Raw genomic sequence first — 20,210 nt, forward strand, 5'->3', positions numbered from 1 at the left:
CCGGCGAGAGAGAACACACCACCATGTGGCCGTTTCTCGCGGCCATGGAATTCCGAATCTTCTCCTCCGAAGCCTCCCTCGCGACACAACCGCCTGCCACGCTGCCTACCTGTTCCCCCCCCCCCGTATCGCGTCGCCTCGGAATGACACTGGAATTCTTCGCGAGCCGAGGCTCGCTCGCGGATTCCAGTGATTTTTTTTCCCCCGCGGATTTTCTCTCTATCTACATCTTTAAGGCCACCTTCAGGGATTCGGAGATCTGTCCGAGACGCCACCGGTGATTTACAACTAGACTTTCTCGAGCTCCGGGCGCCGAGATCGGTTTCGACTCGATGCCATCACTCGGTGGCGTTTGCAATACTCAATATTCTCAACAGATATTGAGAGGGTCCTTTTCGATTCCCTCGTTGCTCGCAGTCGCTTAAACCCATCACTACTTACGGGAAATTCATTGGAGCGTAATGTGGAGGTTCTATATGCTTATTTGTGCTTCTATAGTGCTCGTGAATTCTCAGTCTCAATGTCCACTGGGCTAAATTTTGTAGTTTTGTTTCATTACCTAATTTTCTTTATTGCCACTACTGGTATGCACAATGCCTTCGAGTCCGCATTATTTCATATCATTCTGATACCGCTCGCGACCTATCGCACCCATCACTACTCGCCATTCAAACTCCTCTGCAGACCAATTGTGAGATATCTCCGAAGATGAATGGAACCGATTACAGATTTTTCAACACACTGGGAGTCGTACAATTCTTATTACTCGGATATCAACTCTCAAGCCCATAGGTACTCACCTCCGAAAGCCCATTAAAGCCCACCTCGCCGATAAGGACAGTCTCGCAGCTTAAGTCTACGATATTCCCGCATATTCTCATAGTGGTGTTGCGAACAGGGTGTCTCGGGGGGACAGCGTGGGAGTCCGGTTTGGCTCTCGAGGGATCGGGAATCGGCTGGTTCGCGGTCCGGTCCACCGAAACGAAACCGAGCCGGAGCTTTGGACGTGTTTTATAGTTAGATCGAGCGTCACCGGTGAAAGTAAACGACACGGAGGCCTGGTATCGCGGCCGTAGCCAGGAATGCCGGAGGAGACACCCCGCTGTCCGCGATGCCCTATCCTTTTTTCGCTTCTTCCATCAGCTGAATCCTCCGGGAAAATCGTCGATCACCCGTCCACGCGATGGGACGACGTGTCCGGCTCGGAACACCGCCATTGTTCCAACGATAAAATCAATTCCAGACGGGTCGTGATGTCGGCCCGCGACGTCTCGTCGCGCATCCACAGACATTCAGGATCTTCCGTGTGTAAATGTCAAGAGGTATTGCGGCAAGTCCGATTACAAGCCTTCATGGTTGCTCGGATCGCCGGCTGTCCGTGCACATTTTGCTCTAACGGGTGTTTCAGAAATTCAGAGATCCTCGGACACACGCTGATCTTTATTGGCTCCAATTTTTTCCCTCGTCGACACCTTCTTCGAAATCTTCGCTGTACTATTTCGTTTCCGCCGACGTGAACAATAACGTTCGGGAATTATTAGTTCAGTTCGAGAAGGTTGTCCGAAGTTGTTCTCAACATTCTGGGTACGTGTCGATTCCCACCCGTTGATCGGTGAAAGTTGTAATTATAATGTCTAAGCAATTTTTAAAAAGTTGTTAGACGTTCGGCGGGTTCGAAGATTCCTGGAGATCACGAGACCGAGATCTCTGCTCGAGGATCGATCGGGAGAGCAGGACCGTCGGCGAAACTGGTGTTGCCACCTCTCGGCGGTGTCCAACAGCAGTCAGGAAGTCCTGCGCGTCGTCATTTACCGTGCGAACAAATATTAATAATTATTGAAAGCCGACAACTAAAGTGTCTGACGAACTGTTAAGAAATGTTGAGCAATTCACACTACTGACTTTACAGCCGAATAAGTACGAGAATTCTGGTGACAGGTACTTGTAAAAATCCAGAACTATAGTTCAAACGTGCGCGAATGAGTGTGCAAAGTTTCGCGAAGGTACTGTATCCAGATCGCTTGAAGACTCCAGTGGCCAACCTCAGCATCAAGTACTCTTCTGTCGTTGTCAAAAAATATTTAAATTGAAAATCTTGATGTCAGAGCGCAGGAGATCATTTTAAGACCCATTTTAAGAATCAACGCGGCCCATTCATCGAGCTACTGTATCTCCCGTTTTTTCTTTTTATTTAATCCTTTAGCTCAGTGGCGCACCCAGGGGGCCAAGTCTCCCCCCCAAGAAAAAAATGTCTAGCTTCCAAAATTAAAATCGCGGAATAGCCCTGGGTACCGTTGATAGATATTTCGGCTAAAAAAAGGTCATCCTGATTACATCCTGGGTGCGCCACTGCTTTAGCTACTGGCATATATTCACAAATGTGGTCTGCCTAAACGCAAAACAAGAAAGAAAAGAAAACCACCGTTCCCGGCATAATTCATCAAATCGCTTATTGACGACAGCCGTAGTTAAAGGGTTAAAGACGTGCGGAAAAAATACTTTTACACCCCAAAAAGGGGTAGTGTGGGACTCAGGGGACACACAGGTGTTCGATGTCCCCAATATCCAGTAAAAGAACCGCAAGGTATAGGACCTTGGCCCTTTCCTCTCTCCCCTTTCATGACCCCTTTTATGAACATAGTTTAGGGCCCCGCTGTTTGCATTTCTCCTAAACTATGTTATGATTCGGGCCAGCGCCGATCCCGTTCTCGGCCTTTGAGCCCCTGTACCTCCTATTCCTTCTCGACCAGAGGACACTCGAGTCAAACATGTTGTTATCGTGCCACGGGGCAGTTTCGGGGCTCCGACGCGGTCCGATTCGGCCCGATCGGGCCCGATCTGTAAGATACCCGCCCACCGGAGCGCCCGAGGTCCAGCGACGCCTCGTGTACCGATCAGTAGCGCCATCCAGCTACGCGGTCTCCGCCGGGGAACTAACGGAGCCGCGGAGACTGTCTGTCACTTGTTGCATCGCCGTCGTCGGCCTGACGTTCGCTCGTCTCGGCTCCAGGCCCGGCGTGTGTGCTGTGCTCGCACCGGTCCGCGTTCTTCCGGTTTCCTTACGACCGTCTCTAACCCCCTCACGGTCTCCTTATCTCGCGGGACGCGAACACACCGACAGTGCAACGGTATTCACGTGAATATCTAGTTCCTTTTTATTTCGATACAGTGTGTGCTCTTTTTGTGCGTGCGTGTTTGTTACTACTCCGCCGCGGATCCTACCGAGGTCCAGCGTCTTCATCAACATCATCATCATGGTGAGTAAATTAACGAATCGTTAAATTGGGAGAATTGTGAGAATTGTGGAGGGGTTCGATTTTTCGGAGTCGCCGATCTTGGGCATTTCCGAGCGACGATCCAGCGATGATCCACGGAAGATCCTCCCGTGCAAGGATCACTGAGGCCGGGTACAGTACCGGTCAAAAGTTTTCGCACCAGCAAAATTTCTTTTTATTTCTTGTTTTGATTGTGAGTTAGTTGTCGGTCTTCAGTGATTTTTAGTGCCACTGAAATTTTTGGGAGTGTGATTCTCATGCACAGTTCTGTTCAGAAGTCATTGGTTTGCGCTGTAGGATTTAGGAAAATTAGTTGAGGGTGCTGTTTATCTTGCGAATGAAAATTGAGGACCTTAAGGATCGAAATGGAGCAAATCCACTTTTTATAAAAAATTTAAATATGTATTTTAACACATTTTCCGTAATTTCTTTTTTAAAAGGAATCTTGTTGTACAAAATTTTATTATTACAATTCAGGATTAAAGTTATTATCAAGGATGAACATTGTGACTGTCAGGTTTCGAGATTGCGTGACAATTTATTTAAACGAATTACAGTCCCGAGAATCGTAGCAGGGACAAGATAAATTGGAGTTTCGCTGGTTCGTAAACTTGTTGCTGGAAGTGTACCCGGACCGAGTCTGCTCTATCTTATCTGAGGCGAAGATACAGCCTGAAAATTTGCTTTTCGTCGGTGGGCCCGTGCGCGTGTAGGAATTTTCACGGGTTTTCCACGTCATGAACAACGGTCGGCCGCGTTATCTGCAGCCGATTCAAAGTTTTGCACGGTCCGCTCCTTTGTTTCCTGGTCTGGCTCCGCGAACTCGATGAACGACGCCGGCCACTAACGCTCGTTTCTCTCTCTCTCTCTTTTTCTCCGTCTCTCGGTCTCTCTCCGCTCCCTGGAAACCAGTTTCCAGCTGTCAGCGTCCAGTTTCTCGCACATACGCGCACCTATGCAACCGTTTCTGCGACCCGACCCGACCTCCCCCTCTCGATCATCGATCCTACGAACGTCTGGATCATTTTTTGGTTGCAACGAATGGTCACGAACCCACTGCATTAATACACAAATTTTTTTCTTGATGAGAGAACTATTCTTGTGGTGGTGAATTTTGTTCATTTTCGAACGAGATAAATTACGATCATCGATCTACGATCGTCTGGGTCATTTTTTGGTTGCAACGAATGGTCACGAACCCACTGCATTAATGTACAAATTTTTTTCACGATGAGAGAGCTATTCGTCTGGTGGTGAATTTTGTTCATTTTCGAACGAGATAAATTACGATCATCGATCTACGTTCGTCTGGATCATTTTTTGGTTGCAACGAATGGTCACGAACCCACTGCATTAATGTACAAATTTTTTTCACGATGAGACAAATATTCTTCTGGTGGCGAATTTTGTTCATTTTCGAACGAGATAAATTACGATCATCGATCTACGATCGTCTGGGTCATTTTTTGGTTGCAACGAATGGTCACGAACCCACTGCATTAATTTACAAATTTTTTTCACGATGAGACAAATATTCTTCTGGTGGCGAATTTTGTTCATTTTCGAACGAGATAAATTACGATCATCGATCTACGATCGTCTGGGTCATTTTTTGGTTGCAACGAATGGTCACGAACCCACTGCATTAATGTACAAATTTTTTTCACGATGAGAGAACTATTCTTCTGGTGGCGAATTTTGTTCATTTTCGAACGAGATAAATTACGATCATCGATCTACGATCGTCTGGGTCATTTTTTGGTTGCAACGAATGGTCACGAACCCACTGCATTAATGTACAAATTTTTTTCACGATGAGAGAACTATTCTTCTGGTGGTGAATTTTGTTCATTTTTGAGCGAGATGAATTACGATTAACTATTTTTTTAAATTGGTAGCATTGTTCCAACTGTATTCATAAATTGAGAGAGGGTATTTTCCCAAGTTTAGATTTTATTTGCACCGCAAGAGAACAATATTCTTCTCAAAAGACATTCAAAGTAAAATAAAATTGCCATTATTTCGGAGTTATTTTTGAAGACGAAGGTTTACGTTTGAGGAGGGGGGTTTATTATAACAAGACCTTGCCAGTCAGGGTTACGACCATGTTGGGCGGCGGCGGCAGGCACATAAACTAGCAGATCTCACGTCGATCGCGAAGGAAGCATGGCGGCAGGAAGGAGCTCTCGCCTCGACCGAAATAATTTTCTCTCCCTAACGAAAGTCGAAGGGCGCGTCTCGACCGAAATAGTCTTTGAGAGTGCCGAACTGAGAGACGGACTCCCGCCGAACACGCTTTACGTTCCCGTATATTCATTCATGCGGCCACTGTCAGAATAGGTGTCCTGCCTGTTGTATACGAAAACCATTGGCACAGCTGGAGTAGGGTGGACACCTAATCTGACCCGTCCGCGTAAAAGGAGGACAGACAGGAAGAACGGAGAAGGAAAAGGGAGGAGGAGGAGGCTCGATTCAAGCGTATCCGGGCTTAAATTCGTCGTCTCGTGTTTACTAGAAGACTTTTCTGTCCTCGAGTTTTCTTTTCCCACCCCAGCCCCGGAAAAGTTTCGGCTTTTCTTGGAACTGGGCCTCTTGAGAACGCCATAATACACGGATTTCGACGGAGCTCGGCTGAGTTGTAGCACGCGTAAAACTGTACAACACACATTTTTTCCTCGTTGATTTTAGAGGGGTGAAATTAATTCTCAAAGTCGGGGGATGAAAAAGTTTTCTGATGAATATTTACGGAACTACGAGGGGCGGAAAATGTTTTTAAAATGGAGAACATGTGTGTCCTCGAATGTGGAGTTTTATTGTGTACACAGATTTGCGGAACCTCCATTTTTTTAACAATAAATTGCATGTCAGTCAATAATGTAAAATATTCTAAATCTGATTAAAAAAAAACAACCGGTCCTTTTTTAATTTGAAATATTTATGTTCTCAAGGGATTGTGTTTGTGTTAGAAAGTTGGGAAGGGGTGGGAGGCTTTTTCTGACATTTTCGCTTGTACCTCCAGTGCTCGGTGTTATTCTTGAAGGGATCCGGTGTTAGGATGATCCATGCTTCTCCAGGGAGAGGAATGCAGGCAGATGGTGGTTGGTTCAGGCCCTGCACCAGGTCGAATCCCACGGGAGCCGAAAACTGCACTGCCACTGGCACTCGGGATCATTGTTCCATTGCAGGTAGCCGCGTTACCTGCGTTTCTCCACACCTTGAGGAATTTACGAGCCTTTAGGCTCGAACTTTCCACGTTGCGTTGCATCCTCATCTTGCGGGAATAATTTAGCGATGTTGCAAATTATCCAACCTCCCACCTGTATCGAACTATTCGACCCTTCAAACCCTCAACTTTTTACCTACCCTAAAACTCGCCATTATGTCCTTTTAAAAAAGATATCATAACTATATCCATTCAGATTTATCGCAATTTTTATCATAGCACATGTTCGAATGAATTTATTGATTAAACAAAAGATTTGAAGTTCACAGGCTGTTCCAAATATGGAAATTAAATTGTAGGGCGATTGAAAACTTTTTAGCTCAAGGTCGTTTGAAGGTTATGCTATTGAAGTGAATGAATGCATAGTCAGATATTGAATAAAAATGAAAGAAGCCTAGAGAACGGCATGAATAAAACATTTTTCTTCCATTGATTGCCGTGTTTGATTTTGTTATTACTCTTTTTGGTTTTATTCGATTAGCCGACAGGAGAAAGATTTCTTTCCGTCCTCGATCTCGTTAGATCCGCGGCAGTAACAGTGTAAATATGCATGAACTTCCGCAGCCTGTCTGCGAGGCATCTGCAATTATAATGCATATTTGATTCATAGTAGCATTTTAATGAAAATGGTAATTCGCGGCGGCCCGAAACGACAATAACGGTCGATGCGTTAAAAACCAATTTGAACGACGTACGATCATCGTATTAGAATTAGTATTCACCTTCGGGTGGGTCCATTTTGACCCGGCAACAGAAACTTCAACTAAATTCGAATTGTTTATCCCGCAATCAAAATTGCACTCTTCTAGAAACTTTAACTATTCTGCAAAATTGAATATTTCACAAATCGAACATTTCAAAAATTCAGTGTTTCAAAAATTGAATATTTCAAAAATTCAATATTATATTTCAAAAATTCATTATTTTAAAAATTCAATATTTCAACAATTCAATATTTCAAAAATTCAATACTTCAAAAATTCAATACTATTTCAAAAATTGAATAAATATTTCAAAAATTCAATATCCCAAAAATTCAATATTTCAAAAATTCAATGTTCCAAAAAATTAATGTTTCAAAAATTCAATACTATTTCAAAAATTGAATAAATATCTCAAAAATTCAATATCTTAAAAATTCAATATCTCAAAAATTCAATATCTTAAAAATTCAATATTTCAAAAATTTAATATTTCAAAAGTTCAATGTTTCAAAAATTCAATACTATTTAAAGAATTGAATATTTCAAAAATTCAGTATGTCAAAAATTCAACATTTCAAAAATTCAACACTTCAAAAATTCAGTATTTCACAAATTCAGTATTTCAAAATTAATTGCATAGAGCCTTTACCTCTCCATTATTAGGCCCAATGAGAGGATTGATGTCGAGTTGAAGTGAACGGAAAGATATCTGAAGAAAAATTGATTTGCAGGAATTTGAGTGGATTTAGCAATGGCAGGCGGGCGAGTGGTATAGTTATTGTGAGTAAAAGCGGCACAAAAGTGCACGGCTTTTCAATCGAGAACGTGGAATCCAAGGAACCCTGGCTCTCCAGCCGTCCTTCGCCGGTCCAGTTCTTTTTCTGTCGGTTTTTATGCGTTGTCTTTGATCGACGATCGAAATTATACACGCCAGTGTGTCACAACGTCGATATTCTTTCGCGTTTCACAACCACCCGCTCGCCTTGCACAGCCGAAACAACCGGTCGATGTTAGCACAATGTACTCGGTGGCCCAAATCATTTTTATCGCTCTGGCATTCCATCTGGAATCATATTTCATTGAAAAATTATAGGGATTCAATGTTGCGGTAATTATGTTAAAAAAACGTTATTCCAGCTATTTTAAAATACTTATTTTAATACATAGCAGGTTGGAGTGAGATGCATCAGGTGCATCGATGCACTTTTCGGCCACCGTGTACGTGGTTATTGTATTCGGAGGGGACAAAAGTTGGTGAATGGTGCAAGATCGAGTTTTCGCCGAGGTCTCCGATAGATCGATCTTCGAGACCCACTTGAAATCGCTCGTGACATTTTTTCTTCACCCTTTTTATACACAATAACCACTATTGTCGTGGTAAATGCATTATATCGAGAATAGAAATTCCTTCGCTCTCTAAGAATGATAATTTTAAATGTGTACGTTAATAGAAATTCGCAATATCTCTATTCTAGTTTTGGTATATTTATTTTCTTGCAGCAGATGAATTTTTTATTGAAGGGAATTCTTGCAGTCTAGACTCGGGAATGTAAGATATGCATTCTGTAGGAATCTAAACAACTTCGACGATTTTCTATCTCCTAGTCACTTGGGATATCAAGTATTTCTGTACGTAATAATACTTTCCCGCAAAAAACTAGAGTCAAACAATTTTGTTTATAATCTGTACAGTATAAAAACACTTTATCCAAAAATATAAAAATTCAACCGTGTACCAAATCTGTGTTCCGAAAAATTTCAACAACCCCACATTAACAAATACTTAATCTTTTTTTTTTCGTTCATTTGGTGGTGGAGGAAGAAAAATGCATTTTTACGCACATTATACAAGGTGGACGCGTAGGGCTCCACTTCTCTCAGATGACAGTTGAGAATAATGGACTAAATCTCACCACTACCCACTAAAAAACAAATACTTAATCTAAAAATCCGGAGCTCAATAGTCATCCCAAGTCTCAAACCTTGAAGATGCGTCACAGTTCCAGTTCCCAGGCCCAGTTCCTTATCACCAAGTGCCCACCTGTGTACCTCCACACCTACTATCTCAACAATCCAGCGCCTCTCATCCCTCTGACCCTGCTCATCACCGATTTCCATGAAATAAAAGTGGGGAGGATGAGTCAACCATCTATCTAGGAGACTAGTTTCTCTATCTAACGATTGAGAACCGCTGTCCACTGATAGTGGGATGCGTCACGAGCAAACACGCGTACCTGCGGTTCTCGTTATCAGCGTTGGAACACGGCTGGAGCCGTTCGAGCCGCGGCTTCGGCTTCAGTCCACACCGGAGGAGTAAATCCGAGAGTTCGTCTCTCCTCTCTCGCGATTGCTCGTGCCTGTTCTCCTTTGTTCGGTCTCCTCCTTGTTCTTCTCTCTTTCGACTCATCTGCCTGGGCTCTCTGTCCCTCCCCCCGTTCGCGAAAACATCAACAGACCTTCCTTCTGTCTTGTCTCCTCTTGTCCTCTCACTTGCATTCTTTCTCTCTCTCTCTCTTCAACCTTTCTGCCCTCTCCCTCTGTTCCACGCGATTACTCACTCTGCGACCATCTCTCTTGCTCTTACACTGTTGCATCTAGTCTCTTTTTCTTCTTGAGACTGCTGGTCAGTGACTCTCTCTCTCTCTATCTTGCTCGTTCGTTTCAATCCTTTCTTGTCACTCTTTCTAGCTTTATGCTCTTTTTCTCTTGGTTACTGGGTTCTGTTGCTCTTCGACTTTATTGAATCATATAAAATTTCATAATAATTTAATACTGTCACTAAATTTTCTATAAAATTAATTCATAATTTAATGCTATTTTAAAATAATATTAAATTCTCTGAGAAATTTTTATAAATAATATTCCCCCCTCAAATAATATTGAATTTTTAATGCTATTTTAAAATAATATTAAGTTCTGTGTGAAATTTTTATAAATAATATTCCCCCCTCAAATAATATTGAATTTTTAATGCTATTTAAAAATAATATTAAGTTCTCTGTGAAATTTTTATAAATAATATTCCCCCCTCAAATAATATTGAATTTTTAATGCTATTTAAAAATAATATTAAGTTCTCTGTGAAATTTTTATAAATAATATTCCCCCCTCAAATAATATTGAATTTTTAATGCTATTTTAAAATAATATTAAGTTCTCTGTGAAATTTTTATAAATAATATTACCCTCTCAAATAATATTGAATCATATAAAATTTCATATAACTATTACAAATTTTATTTTCTATTCAATTTTCAATTTTTTGGAGTCATCGAAGAAAGAAAGAAGTTCCCAACTGACTCCTGTGTCTTGCAATTAACGCGGACAATTTTTATTTCGCATAAAGATCTACCCACAACGAAGAAGTTTTCACTTCAAATTTTATTTCCTATTCACTTTTCAATTTTTTGGAGTCATCGAAGAAAGAAAGAAGTTCCCAAGTGACTCCTGTGTCTTGCAATCAACGCGAACAATTTTTATTTCACATAAAGATCCGCAGTCTACATAAAATTAACATAAAAAATCAATTTGTTTGGAATTTTGTCGCACCACCTTGATAATTGTCGGCACACTCGTCACGCTGCTTTTTCCACATTTCCCTCGCTCCTGCAATTTTCCTTCTCTCTTCGCTCACTCACCCACTCTCTTTCTCTCCGCCTCCCCCTCCCTCTGTACTCTCCCTCTCCCACCCACAGTTCAAGAAGAATTAATTTCTTCTCTGTCTTTCTCTCTCTCTCTCTCGATCTGTCCCGTCGACCAAGTCCCCGATGCTAGTCGGCGCTCGGCGCCGATCGACACGGAACGATCGACGATCGACGATCCAGAGAGGACACCACGTGGTTGTCCGACGCCGTGTAGAATCCACTCCTCAGTCCCAACGCGGCGTTCGAGTCACGCGAGACCCGTCCGTCGCGACGGCGACACACAATCGACGGAATTACCGATGACGCCGTGAGTGCTTTAAAGCGATTTCGACCACGAACCATGAGCACATCCGTCTCCCTACTGCTCCGGATGCCTGGACGCGATTAGGCGAACAGGTGGCTGTCCGCCCGAAGGATCCACGGATCCTACAACTGCTCCTATACTCGATTTTTTCATTTTCGCCATCGCTCGGTGAGTAGATCGACTTAGTCCGAAGATGAATTTATTTTTGTGGATCCATGCGATCTTTAGACTGTATTGAAGATGTGCGCGAAGTGTCCTTGACGAATGTGATTGGTTATTTTTATTCTTGTGGAGAACGGTAGAAAGTAGTTCGAAGAGTTCTCTACGTTGACAATGAGGTTTCCTTTGTGAGAAGTTGTTGCAAATATTTGTGTCACTAAAAAATTGAAATACAGTCTTCAGTTAGACAGTCAATTTTCATACGATACAGATGTTCATGATACATCATTGTCTGAACTATCCATGCCAAACAAAGTACAAATAAAAATCTTGCTTCTCTGTTCCTCTGATAAGACTGCGAGATAGCGCACTATCTATCAAAAGCGTTACATTCAAAATAAACAAAGAGCCTCGTCTACTTTATCCTTCAGCATTTTCCGTCAAGTCTGTTCAGTTTCAAATCCAAAATTGAGTTCCGGAAAAATTGTAGATATTTTTTTCATGTGGTGGTCGATGTACAGTAAGCGTAAAATGTGTATACAACGAATTTTAATCGTTCAAAACCGAGATGTGGACCAATCTTTGGACCCGAGCATCGACAGTGACCGATCCGCTCGCAGAAAGTTCATCACAGTCGCTAATAAAAAGCGTGTAGCTCATGAAACTCCTTGGCATAAAACCTCGGGGAATGACACGGTAATGATAAGTCTGCCGTTCGACAATTTTTTTCCTCCCGTTTCGTAACGCTTTCGTGCGGAATGTCCTCGGTTATGCAACTGTGGCGTCCAACAGCCGCGACAGGATGCACTCTCTCGCCAAAAACAGAGTGCGAGGAAGAGAGAGAGAGAGAGAGAGAGAGAGAGAAAGAGAGACCAACAGACGGTGCATCCTGCAGACCGACGGTCGGCAACCGGCAAAGCGAGCAGCGACCCGCGAGATAGTATCGGATGACGATAATGGGATAACGAGGCCGGCGATAATTAGCGGCGGGTACCGGTGCCCGTCGAGCCGACCGACCCTGTCGATCGTTAACTCGGGATTATTAACGTCTCTTCCCCCCTTCCCGATGCTTCCTGCATCCTCTTATCCTCGTTCATCGTACTCGACTTCTTATTTGGCCTATTACGAAGTTCTACGAGTAGCAAGAATCTAGGAAGAGGATTGCTACCGAGGAAAATAAACCTGGGGAGATGGGAATCAGAGGATTGTTGCTGGTGAGCCTTGTGCTGGGACTTCCTTGACCTTGGGAGACCATCTTGGAATGTGATGAGTTGTTGTTTTCGATTTGGTAGCTTCTGAGAGGGTTCTGAAGGACCTGGTAGCTTCTGATAGGAATGCTAGGGGACATGGTAGCTTCTCAGAGGATTCTGAAGGACCTGGTAGATTTTCACAGGATCACTAGAGGACCTGGTAGCTTCTCAAAGGATTCTGAAAGACCTGGTAGATTGTGACAGGATTGCTAGAGGACCTGGTAGTCTCTAAAAATATTCTGAACGACCTGGTACATTCTGACAGAATTACTAGGGGACATGGTAGTCTCTGAAAATATTCTGAAAGTCCTGGTAGCTTATGATAGCAGTACTAGCGGACATGGTAGCTTCTCAGAGGATTCTGAAGGACCTGGCAGATTGTGACAGGATTACTAAAGGACCTGGTAGCTTCTCAGAGGATTCTGAAGGACCTGGTACATTCTGACAGGATTACTAGAGGACCTGGTAGTCTCTGACAGGATTACTAGAGGACCTGGAAGTCTCAAAAAATATTCTGAAAGTCCTGGTAGCTTATGATAGCAGTACTAGCGGGCATGGTAGCTTCTCAGAGGATTCTGAAGGACCTGGCAGATTGTGACAGGATTACTAAAGGACCTGGTAGCTTCTCAGAGGATTCTGAAGGACCTGGTACATTCTGACAGGATTACTAGAGGACCTGGTAGTCTCTGACAGGATTACTAGAGGACCTGGAAGTCTCAAAAAATATTCTGAAAGTCCTGGTAGCTTATGATAGCAGTACTAGCGGACATGGTAGCTTCTCAGAGGATTCTGAAGGACCTGGCAGATTGTGACAGGATTACTAAAGGACCTGGTAGCTTCTCAGAGGATTCTGAAGGACCTGGTACATTCTGACAGGATTACTAGAGGACCTGGTAGTCTCTGACAGGATTACTAGAGGACTTGGAAGTCTCAAAAAATATTCTGAAAGTCCTGGTAGCTTATGATAGCAGTACTAGCGGACCTGGTAGCTTCTCAGAGGATTCTGAAGGATCTTGTAGCTTCTGATAGGAATACTAGGAAACATGGTAGCTTCTCAGAGGAGTCTGAAGGATCTGGCAGATTGTGACAGGATTACTAAAGGACCTGGTAGCTTCTCAGAGGATTCTGAAGGACCTGGTACATTCTGACAGGATTACTAGAGGACCTGGTAGTCTCTGACAGGATTACTAGAGGACCTGGTAGTCTCAAAAAATATTCTGAGAGTCCTGGTAGCTGCTGATAGGATTCTAGAAAGCTTGGTAGTCTCTAAAAAATTCTGAATCTCCTGGTAGCAGACAGGGTTCGAGAAGAGGAATCAGGATTCCACGCGATCGTTTATGTAACAATACGCTGAGCGTGGCACGCGTAACTACAGATCGGTTCCGCTTCACTCGCGGCGCGCGTCGAAAAGTAAGCCTCGCCTAGAAAGAGAGAATAGAGAGGGCGCGAGAGCAAAGCGGAACGAGGGACGCGAGGGGACCGCAATATTCGCCTGGTGAAATGAACACCTCCCGGTGTTGACTTACGACGATTAGGGGAAAAATACGCGCTGCCCGCGTCGATTACGTAACCGGCGTGCTTGTAACGGGGCTGACGTAACGATACGCGTGGGTTCCAATTTTTGAAACGTCCTGTATACAGCAGGAAGTCCTGCGTGGGTACATTTCGAAATTTGCAAGCAGAGGGTATACATTCAATTTTGAAACAACCTGTATACGATTAAACATAAACCTTCTATAGCAGAATCCACAATGCTCATCTCATTGACATTGCTGAATATACGAAAGGCATCTACTGCAAATTATCTAAACAAGGTATAAATTTTGAAAATAGCAAATTTTACATACTGCCACCAAAAAATTCTTTTTCCATTACAAAATCTACACTGTCCAGAGCAGTTCGCCGTTGTGTCTGCGAACTATAGAGTCTCCCTGAGATAAACGAACGGTTCCCCGTGTTCTCGGTTCTGTATCGGCCTGTAGGAAACGTAAACGGTGCATAAAAGACCTCTGCATCGGGATCAAAAACGACTAGAGCGTCGAACGGTTCGCGGGGGCCGACTACGGCGGGAATTGGTTACGGTCGTTGCTCCTGGCAACTTTGCCGCGTCGGTTCTTCCGCTCCGAAGACGACGACCGGGCCGCGCTTCAAGATATCCCCTTCGTTTGGTTTGCCGAGTTTCGAGGCCCTCTCCTCCGTTTAAACTTTAAACGACCGAGGAAGGGGACCGTCATCGCCGAAACGATCCTCCGTCGTCGACGGCTCCCATGGAATCAGCCGAGGAAACCGGAGACCGCGACATTCTTTCGCGAACAGGGCACGAGTCACGTAATATGGAAGCCGAGAGGACCGCGGGCACGCACGCACGACTCGCAGATCGGTTTCTCGTAATCATGGTAACGCGAGACCCGCGACAGAACCGCGGCTGATATTGTCCTGGCGCCTGCGAGCCGTCATCGCCAGCTGCGCGATTCCAGGAATTTTTTAAAAAATTTGTCAGCGTGTAACGATGAATTTCAGGGTGATAAGAGGGTGCAGAGTGCAGCCGTGCTGCATTCTGCAAAGTTGCAATACCCTATCTTAACTAGGAAGGGAGATAGAAGCGCAATCCGAATTGTCCCGACTCCCCTCGTTATCTCCGTTTAATCGTGTACGATACCTTCGAAAAAAATCGGATACATTGCGCTCACCTGAACACACACCAGGGAATTTTTTCAGATTTTTTGGTTGAAAATTCTGGTCGGGAAAAATTGGTGACTACACAAAATTCGCTTCTCCTGCGCTTTAACAAATTGCCAGCGAGAAGGACCAACTATCTTAGCAGACCCAGAAGGCAATGCTGATGTGTTCTGAATTGCAGGCGTCATCAACGAGCATCGCGAGGCTGAGGAAGCATGGAGGCAGCGAACGAAACAACCGATGACGACTCCCGGGGACCAGAGACTCTTCAGCATCCTGGGGAAAGGACGGCCAATCCTGAGAGGCTGAGGGTCCTCTCGGTGGACAAGGTCACCGTCGAGAAGTACGTGTTAGAGTCTTCTAGCGGCTCTCGCGAAGTGTTCCTCACGAAGAATGAAACCTCGCGGAAGTTATCAATAAAGTCTGAATCGACGAATCCCTCACCGACGAAAGCAAATCACCGTAGCTCCCTTCCTGAAGAAACATTGCTGAAGAACCTCTCCAGCCCTTCATCGACTTTGAACAGCCCGGAGGGCAGCCTTGAGAATAGGATCAAGCCTATCAAGTTAACGAAAAGCCCCTCGATTGGCAGCATAGTGGTGAAGAATAAAATTCCCCCCAAGGTACCAGCGAAACCCACCTTGAAGAGCCCCGTGCTTCAAACTCCAGAAAAATTAGAGGACTCTAAAGACCCTGAAGAATCTTCAGAGAAGCCGAAAGACCCTGAAGATCCGCAGGATTTAAAAGATTCAGAGGTAGGAAAGGAGCTAGAGAAGAAGGAAAAGGACGCCAAGGATCGTTTGGAGCAAAGTCAATCAAAGATCGAGGATCTTCAGCAACACCTGGGGACCAGGATCGACGCCACCACGGCAGAACAATACAAGAAGCTGCTAGACCTCCGTGCCAGCACTAGTTTGAAGGTAACCGTTGACACCAATTCGAGCGAGAAACCCCTGACCGAATTCGACGAGGACTTCCTCCGCAGACAGAGCCTGGACAAGCGACTGAGAATCGAAGAGCAAGATCTAGCTCCTGAAGAGATCGAAGGAGCCGTGCAGAAGCGTCCGAGCTACTCGAAGAAGGTGTCCGAGGTGGAGAAGCGTTGGTCAGGCGAGTTTCTAGAGAGGCGTCGATCCTCGGAGTCCTCGAAGTCCTCGTACGTTGAGGAACTAGGCAGCGTATCATCGAGAGACAGCGTTGAAGAGGATCATAGGACCTTGTTCAGGGAGAACATAGAAGATCAGGACTCTATAGCTGAGAGGCAGACGTCTGAAGAGGTCCTGACGATAGTTAGCAGTGATTTGGTTAGCACTGTAGATTCTGATTCCTGTTTCGAGGACAGGATCAAAGCTGTGGATGAGGACATCGAGAGGATCGATAATGAAGAGGTCGATGACGATGAAGTTGATCGAAGAAGACTGGATGAATGCCAGTGGAGGAAAGATAGGCTCCTAGAGTTGATGCAGGATCGCAGGATAGCGTCGTCTACGGATTCCATCGAACTGTTTGTGAACAGGGGGCCGCCGGGTAGGGACGGTTACGCGAGTCTGATCCGCGAGTTCAGCATGGAGGTCGGCACCTCGAGGAAAAAGGAGGAGAAACAGAAGAAGAAGCTTGGGTTGCGTAGGTTGCTGCCCGGCTTTTTCTCGCCGAAGGACTCGCGCAAGGACTACAAGAAGAAGGAGGCCAAGGAGAAGAAGCGTCAGGACGACAGACATTTCGCCAGGTATCAACAGAATGGTAACTATACCCGCTCGCCGGACACGATGAACTTGAACGAGGACATCAAGAGGAACGTCAAATTGGACAACAGTCTGAATGGATCGATGATCGAGGAGAGGCTGGACGAGATCAAGCGAGAGCTGTTTCCCGATCAAGGACCGATCACTAGCACCCCGGATCACCTGGCGAGGGACGATGCACGGTGGGGACGATGCAGTCCGAATACGGTAAGAGAAATTTTGATTTTTAAGGGTCAAAGACATTGCTAGGTGGTAAAACTAACTTTCTCCTATGTTTAGGCTTCCTCAGCGCCACTCTGCGACGGTCAGGCGTTGCTGAGGGACCGGGCAGGCCAGCCCAGGTCGTACACCACTGACTCCAGCCTGAGTTCCATTGCCCCAGATGACCGTTGGGCCGAAAGGAACCTGGGAATCTCTCCAGACATACGAAAGTTCGAGCAAAGACAGAAGCGCGAGGAATTGGGTCGCGGAAACCTTGAGCGCAAGCATAGTCTTCAGGAACCGAACCATCGATACTTCTTCCATAGAAATCATGGCCCTTCCGGCAGAATTTCTGCCCCGCCTACTGAACGTTACTTGGTCAGACCCAGAGCCATTCATCCTGTAGACAGACCCCTGCCAGCGATTCCTCATTCGAGGACAGATCTGACCTACGAGAACTACCTTGAAGACAGCAGAGAGGCGGCTAGGTTCGGGGACAACGTGTACGTCGAGAAGACATTCTCTAATACTGGTCTCTATGAGAATGAGAATGCTTCAGGGATGATCTTGAAGTCGGTGTCTGCTCAAGTGAAGATTACTAGACAGCCTATAGTCAATCCCAACAGCCGAACTCCCATAGCTAGGTCTCCTAAGTACCCTTCTTCAGGGTCTAGCCAGAAGTCGGGAGACTATGCTGACTCCAGCTGCACGCCTAACTCCAGTCAGAAGAGCGAGTTCTCACCCTCCAGCTCGAAAAGTGGCGAGTACTATCTTCAGTCTCCTGGAAACTCGCCGACGAACACGAAGGATCTGGACGACAGGGATGTGATCTACGAGAACGAGAAATCGCCGTCCAGATCGTCCACCAGGTGCATGGATGACAGGATCTATGACGTAACACCCTCTTCACCGGGGCATTCCACTCCCACCAAACAGGAGAGGTCCTTGGAATCGAAGGGGAGTGGTCGGAGTGCGAAGAGCTGTCAAAGTGACGACAGATCGCAGCGGTTGGAAGTGAGGTCCTTGGACAGTTGTTTTAGTTCAGGACCTTGCTCGCCAAGTAGCCAGGGGAAGATTAGATTGCAGCCGGCGCCTAGAAGAGCTCAGCCCAACGAGCAGATCTTAATAGCTTCTCCAAAAAGAGAAGCACCGTATGAATCACGGATCCCCAGACCTACTAATGAACCTAGACCAGTAGAGTCGCCAGTGAACATTACTGGATCAACCAGGCTTCCGTCTTCCGGATCTGTGGAGCCTAAACAGGACTACTCTCCTCCTAGAATGAACTTTTCCCAAGGTCCTGTTCCTAACTTCCCCGCAGAGATGCCTCGACCCGAACCTGTCTACGTGCAGAGGAGTGAAGTGGGCCAGCCTAGCGAGTACAGGACGGTTTCACAGAAGAAGGAGAACGATGATAGAGTGGCCTGGGTTCAGGGTAGAGCCTCTTCACCGCCTCCAGCAGTTAGACCCGAGCAGAGTCCTCCGAGGAGTCAGGTTATGGACAATACCAGTCGCTTGGATCTGCAGATAGAGAGCCAGAGACAGGTCCAGCAAGTCCAGAGGACCAAGATCTCACCTGGCCAGTCTAAGGGCAGGGTCCCCAGCCCTGGACAGAGAGAATCCCGCTCGCCTGACCAGCAGCATAGACCTGAAGAGGTCCTCTACGTTCAAAGAGTTCCGGAGCCAGTGTACGCGCAACGAGGACCCACCTCTCCGTCGAAGCAGGAGACCAGGCAGAACCTGGAGGCTTTCTATTGGCAGCAGAAGGCTCTGGAGGCTCAGAGGAAGTCGGTAACCTCTCCGACGACTCCGAATCTCAAGCAGATTGCTAGGAAGATTGATCTACCTGAAGTTAGAGAGGCGGTGTACTGGCAGCAGCTGAAGAAGCTAGACGAGGAGCAGCAGAGGAGGATCTACGAGCAGAACATGGCTGAGGAAGTGGTCCACAGAGCGAAGAGCCCTGTTAGAGCTAGACAGGAGTCCATCAGGGCGCCGGTTGTGGCCTGTGCAGAGCCTAACGCCTGGCCGGAGAACCTGAGGAGGGCGAAGGGGACAGTAAGTGGCAAGCCACCGTTGATGCAGAGCCAAAAGGGGCCTAATCAGCCAGTGTTAATCGTCAGGCCCCAGCAGGCAATCAGGGACCGCAGGGAGCTGCAGACCAAACCTGTAGACCCCGAGAGACTAGAAGCTCAGAGGTCGAAGAGTGCCTCGCCCCACTTCCATCGAGGAAATGAACCTCAGAGGAAGCCAGAGGCTACCAGTTATGAGGAGAGCAACGATCCTGATGTCAAGGCGACTCCTCATCCCATATTCAAAAGGGGCAGCCTCATCAGCGGCGAGTCCGTGGATTATGGGACTACAGGTGGCGCTAAGAGGGTCAGCTTTTCGAACCAGTCTGCTGTGGGCCAGGATTTACCCACTGGCAACTGGCCCACCAAACACGGAACAGCTCCAGAACCGCCCACAAGAAGACACCGTAGCGAGGATAGCACTTCGGATACCGATTCTGTGTTCTCCCACCATGAACGTCGCGATCATGCGCATTCCGTGGACGCAGAGTACGATGCTGATAGACCATTGCCTCCTCTACCCAAGGATCCTGGCTCCAGGACATCTGCTGCTGCCAGAGGCAACGTCTTCGGGGACCCTAGGTGGCAGGACCCTCGCCAGGCTCCCAGTCCTCATGGCGCTGACCCCACGCGGCTGCCTCGCCAAAAGGGTGAGTGGTCTATATTTATTTACGCGAATTTTGCGAATTTCTCAAACATCGACGAACATTCCCCAACGTCTGCTATTCGAGGGTTAATTATCAGATGATGGTAATTGGGTACGAGACTTTATTTGGTGTTACGTCTGTGGTACACCGAAAACCTGTTAGGGCTGATAGGTTTAGGGATCGTGTGTACTATCTGGCTCGGTTCGCGGATACTTCCGGTGGGAAGGCTCCTGCACCTCGTAATTCCAACTAGACAAGGTGTGAACCGCTCCTCCGCGTATGACTATGCATCTCAATGAGCCTCTTAGCGAGA

General features: G+C 46.0%; 1 protein-coding gene and 1 long non-coding RNA gene across 20 annotated transcripts in view; one reads left to right on the top strand and one right to left on the bottom strand.

Moving 5' to 3' along the window:
* Window positions 1-209: 209 nt before the first annotated feature.
* LOC143218729 (uncharacterized) lies at window positions 210-7,303 on the bottom strand. Of its 2 annotated transcripts, none has more exons than XR_013011150.1 (2): window positions 6,289-7,303; window positions 210-4,176 (listed from the first exon to the last, which is right to left on the bottom strand). It is a non-coding gene; the product is annotated as an uncharacterized LOC143218729 (long non-coding RNA). The 2 variants fall into 2 exon arrangements; XR_013011151.1 differs by having other exon boundaries at window positions 210-1,794; window positions 6,289-7,301.
* LOC143218716 (uncharacterized) overlaps window positions 2,921-20,210 on the top strand; it is a 116,619-nt gene continuing 99,329 nt past the window's right edge. For 9 of the 18 annotated variants that reach the window (XM_076444094.1, XM_076444090.1, XM_076444093.1 and 6 more), the window contains exons 1-3: window positions 2,924-3,257; window positions 15,420-17,187; window positions 17,260-19,900. In XM_076444094.1, the coding sequence (XP_076300209.1) occupies window positions 15,454-17,187; window positions 17,260-19,900 (4,375 nt within the window). In that variant the 5' untranslated portion in view covers window positions 2,924-3,257; window positions 15,420-15,453. Of the gene's footprint in view, window positions 3,258-10,952; window positions 11,319-15,419; window positions 17,188-17,259; window positions 19,901-20,210 lie in introns of those variants that run through there. The other 9 variants (XR_013011149.1, XM_076444103.1, XM_076444104.1 and 6 more) reach the window with 3 other exon arrangements.

The sequence above is a fragment of the Lasioglossum baleicum genome, chromosome 20 (assembly GCF_051020765.1).
Source record: "Lasioglossum baleicum chromosome 20, iyLasBale1, whole genome shotgun sequence".
NCBI classification, from domain to species: domain Eukaryota; kingdom Metazoa; phylum Arthropoda; class Insecta; order Hymenoptera; family Halictidae; genus Lasioglossum; species Lasioglossum baleicum.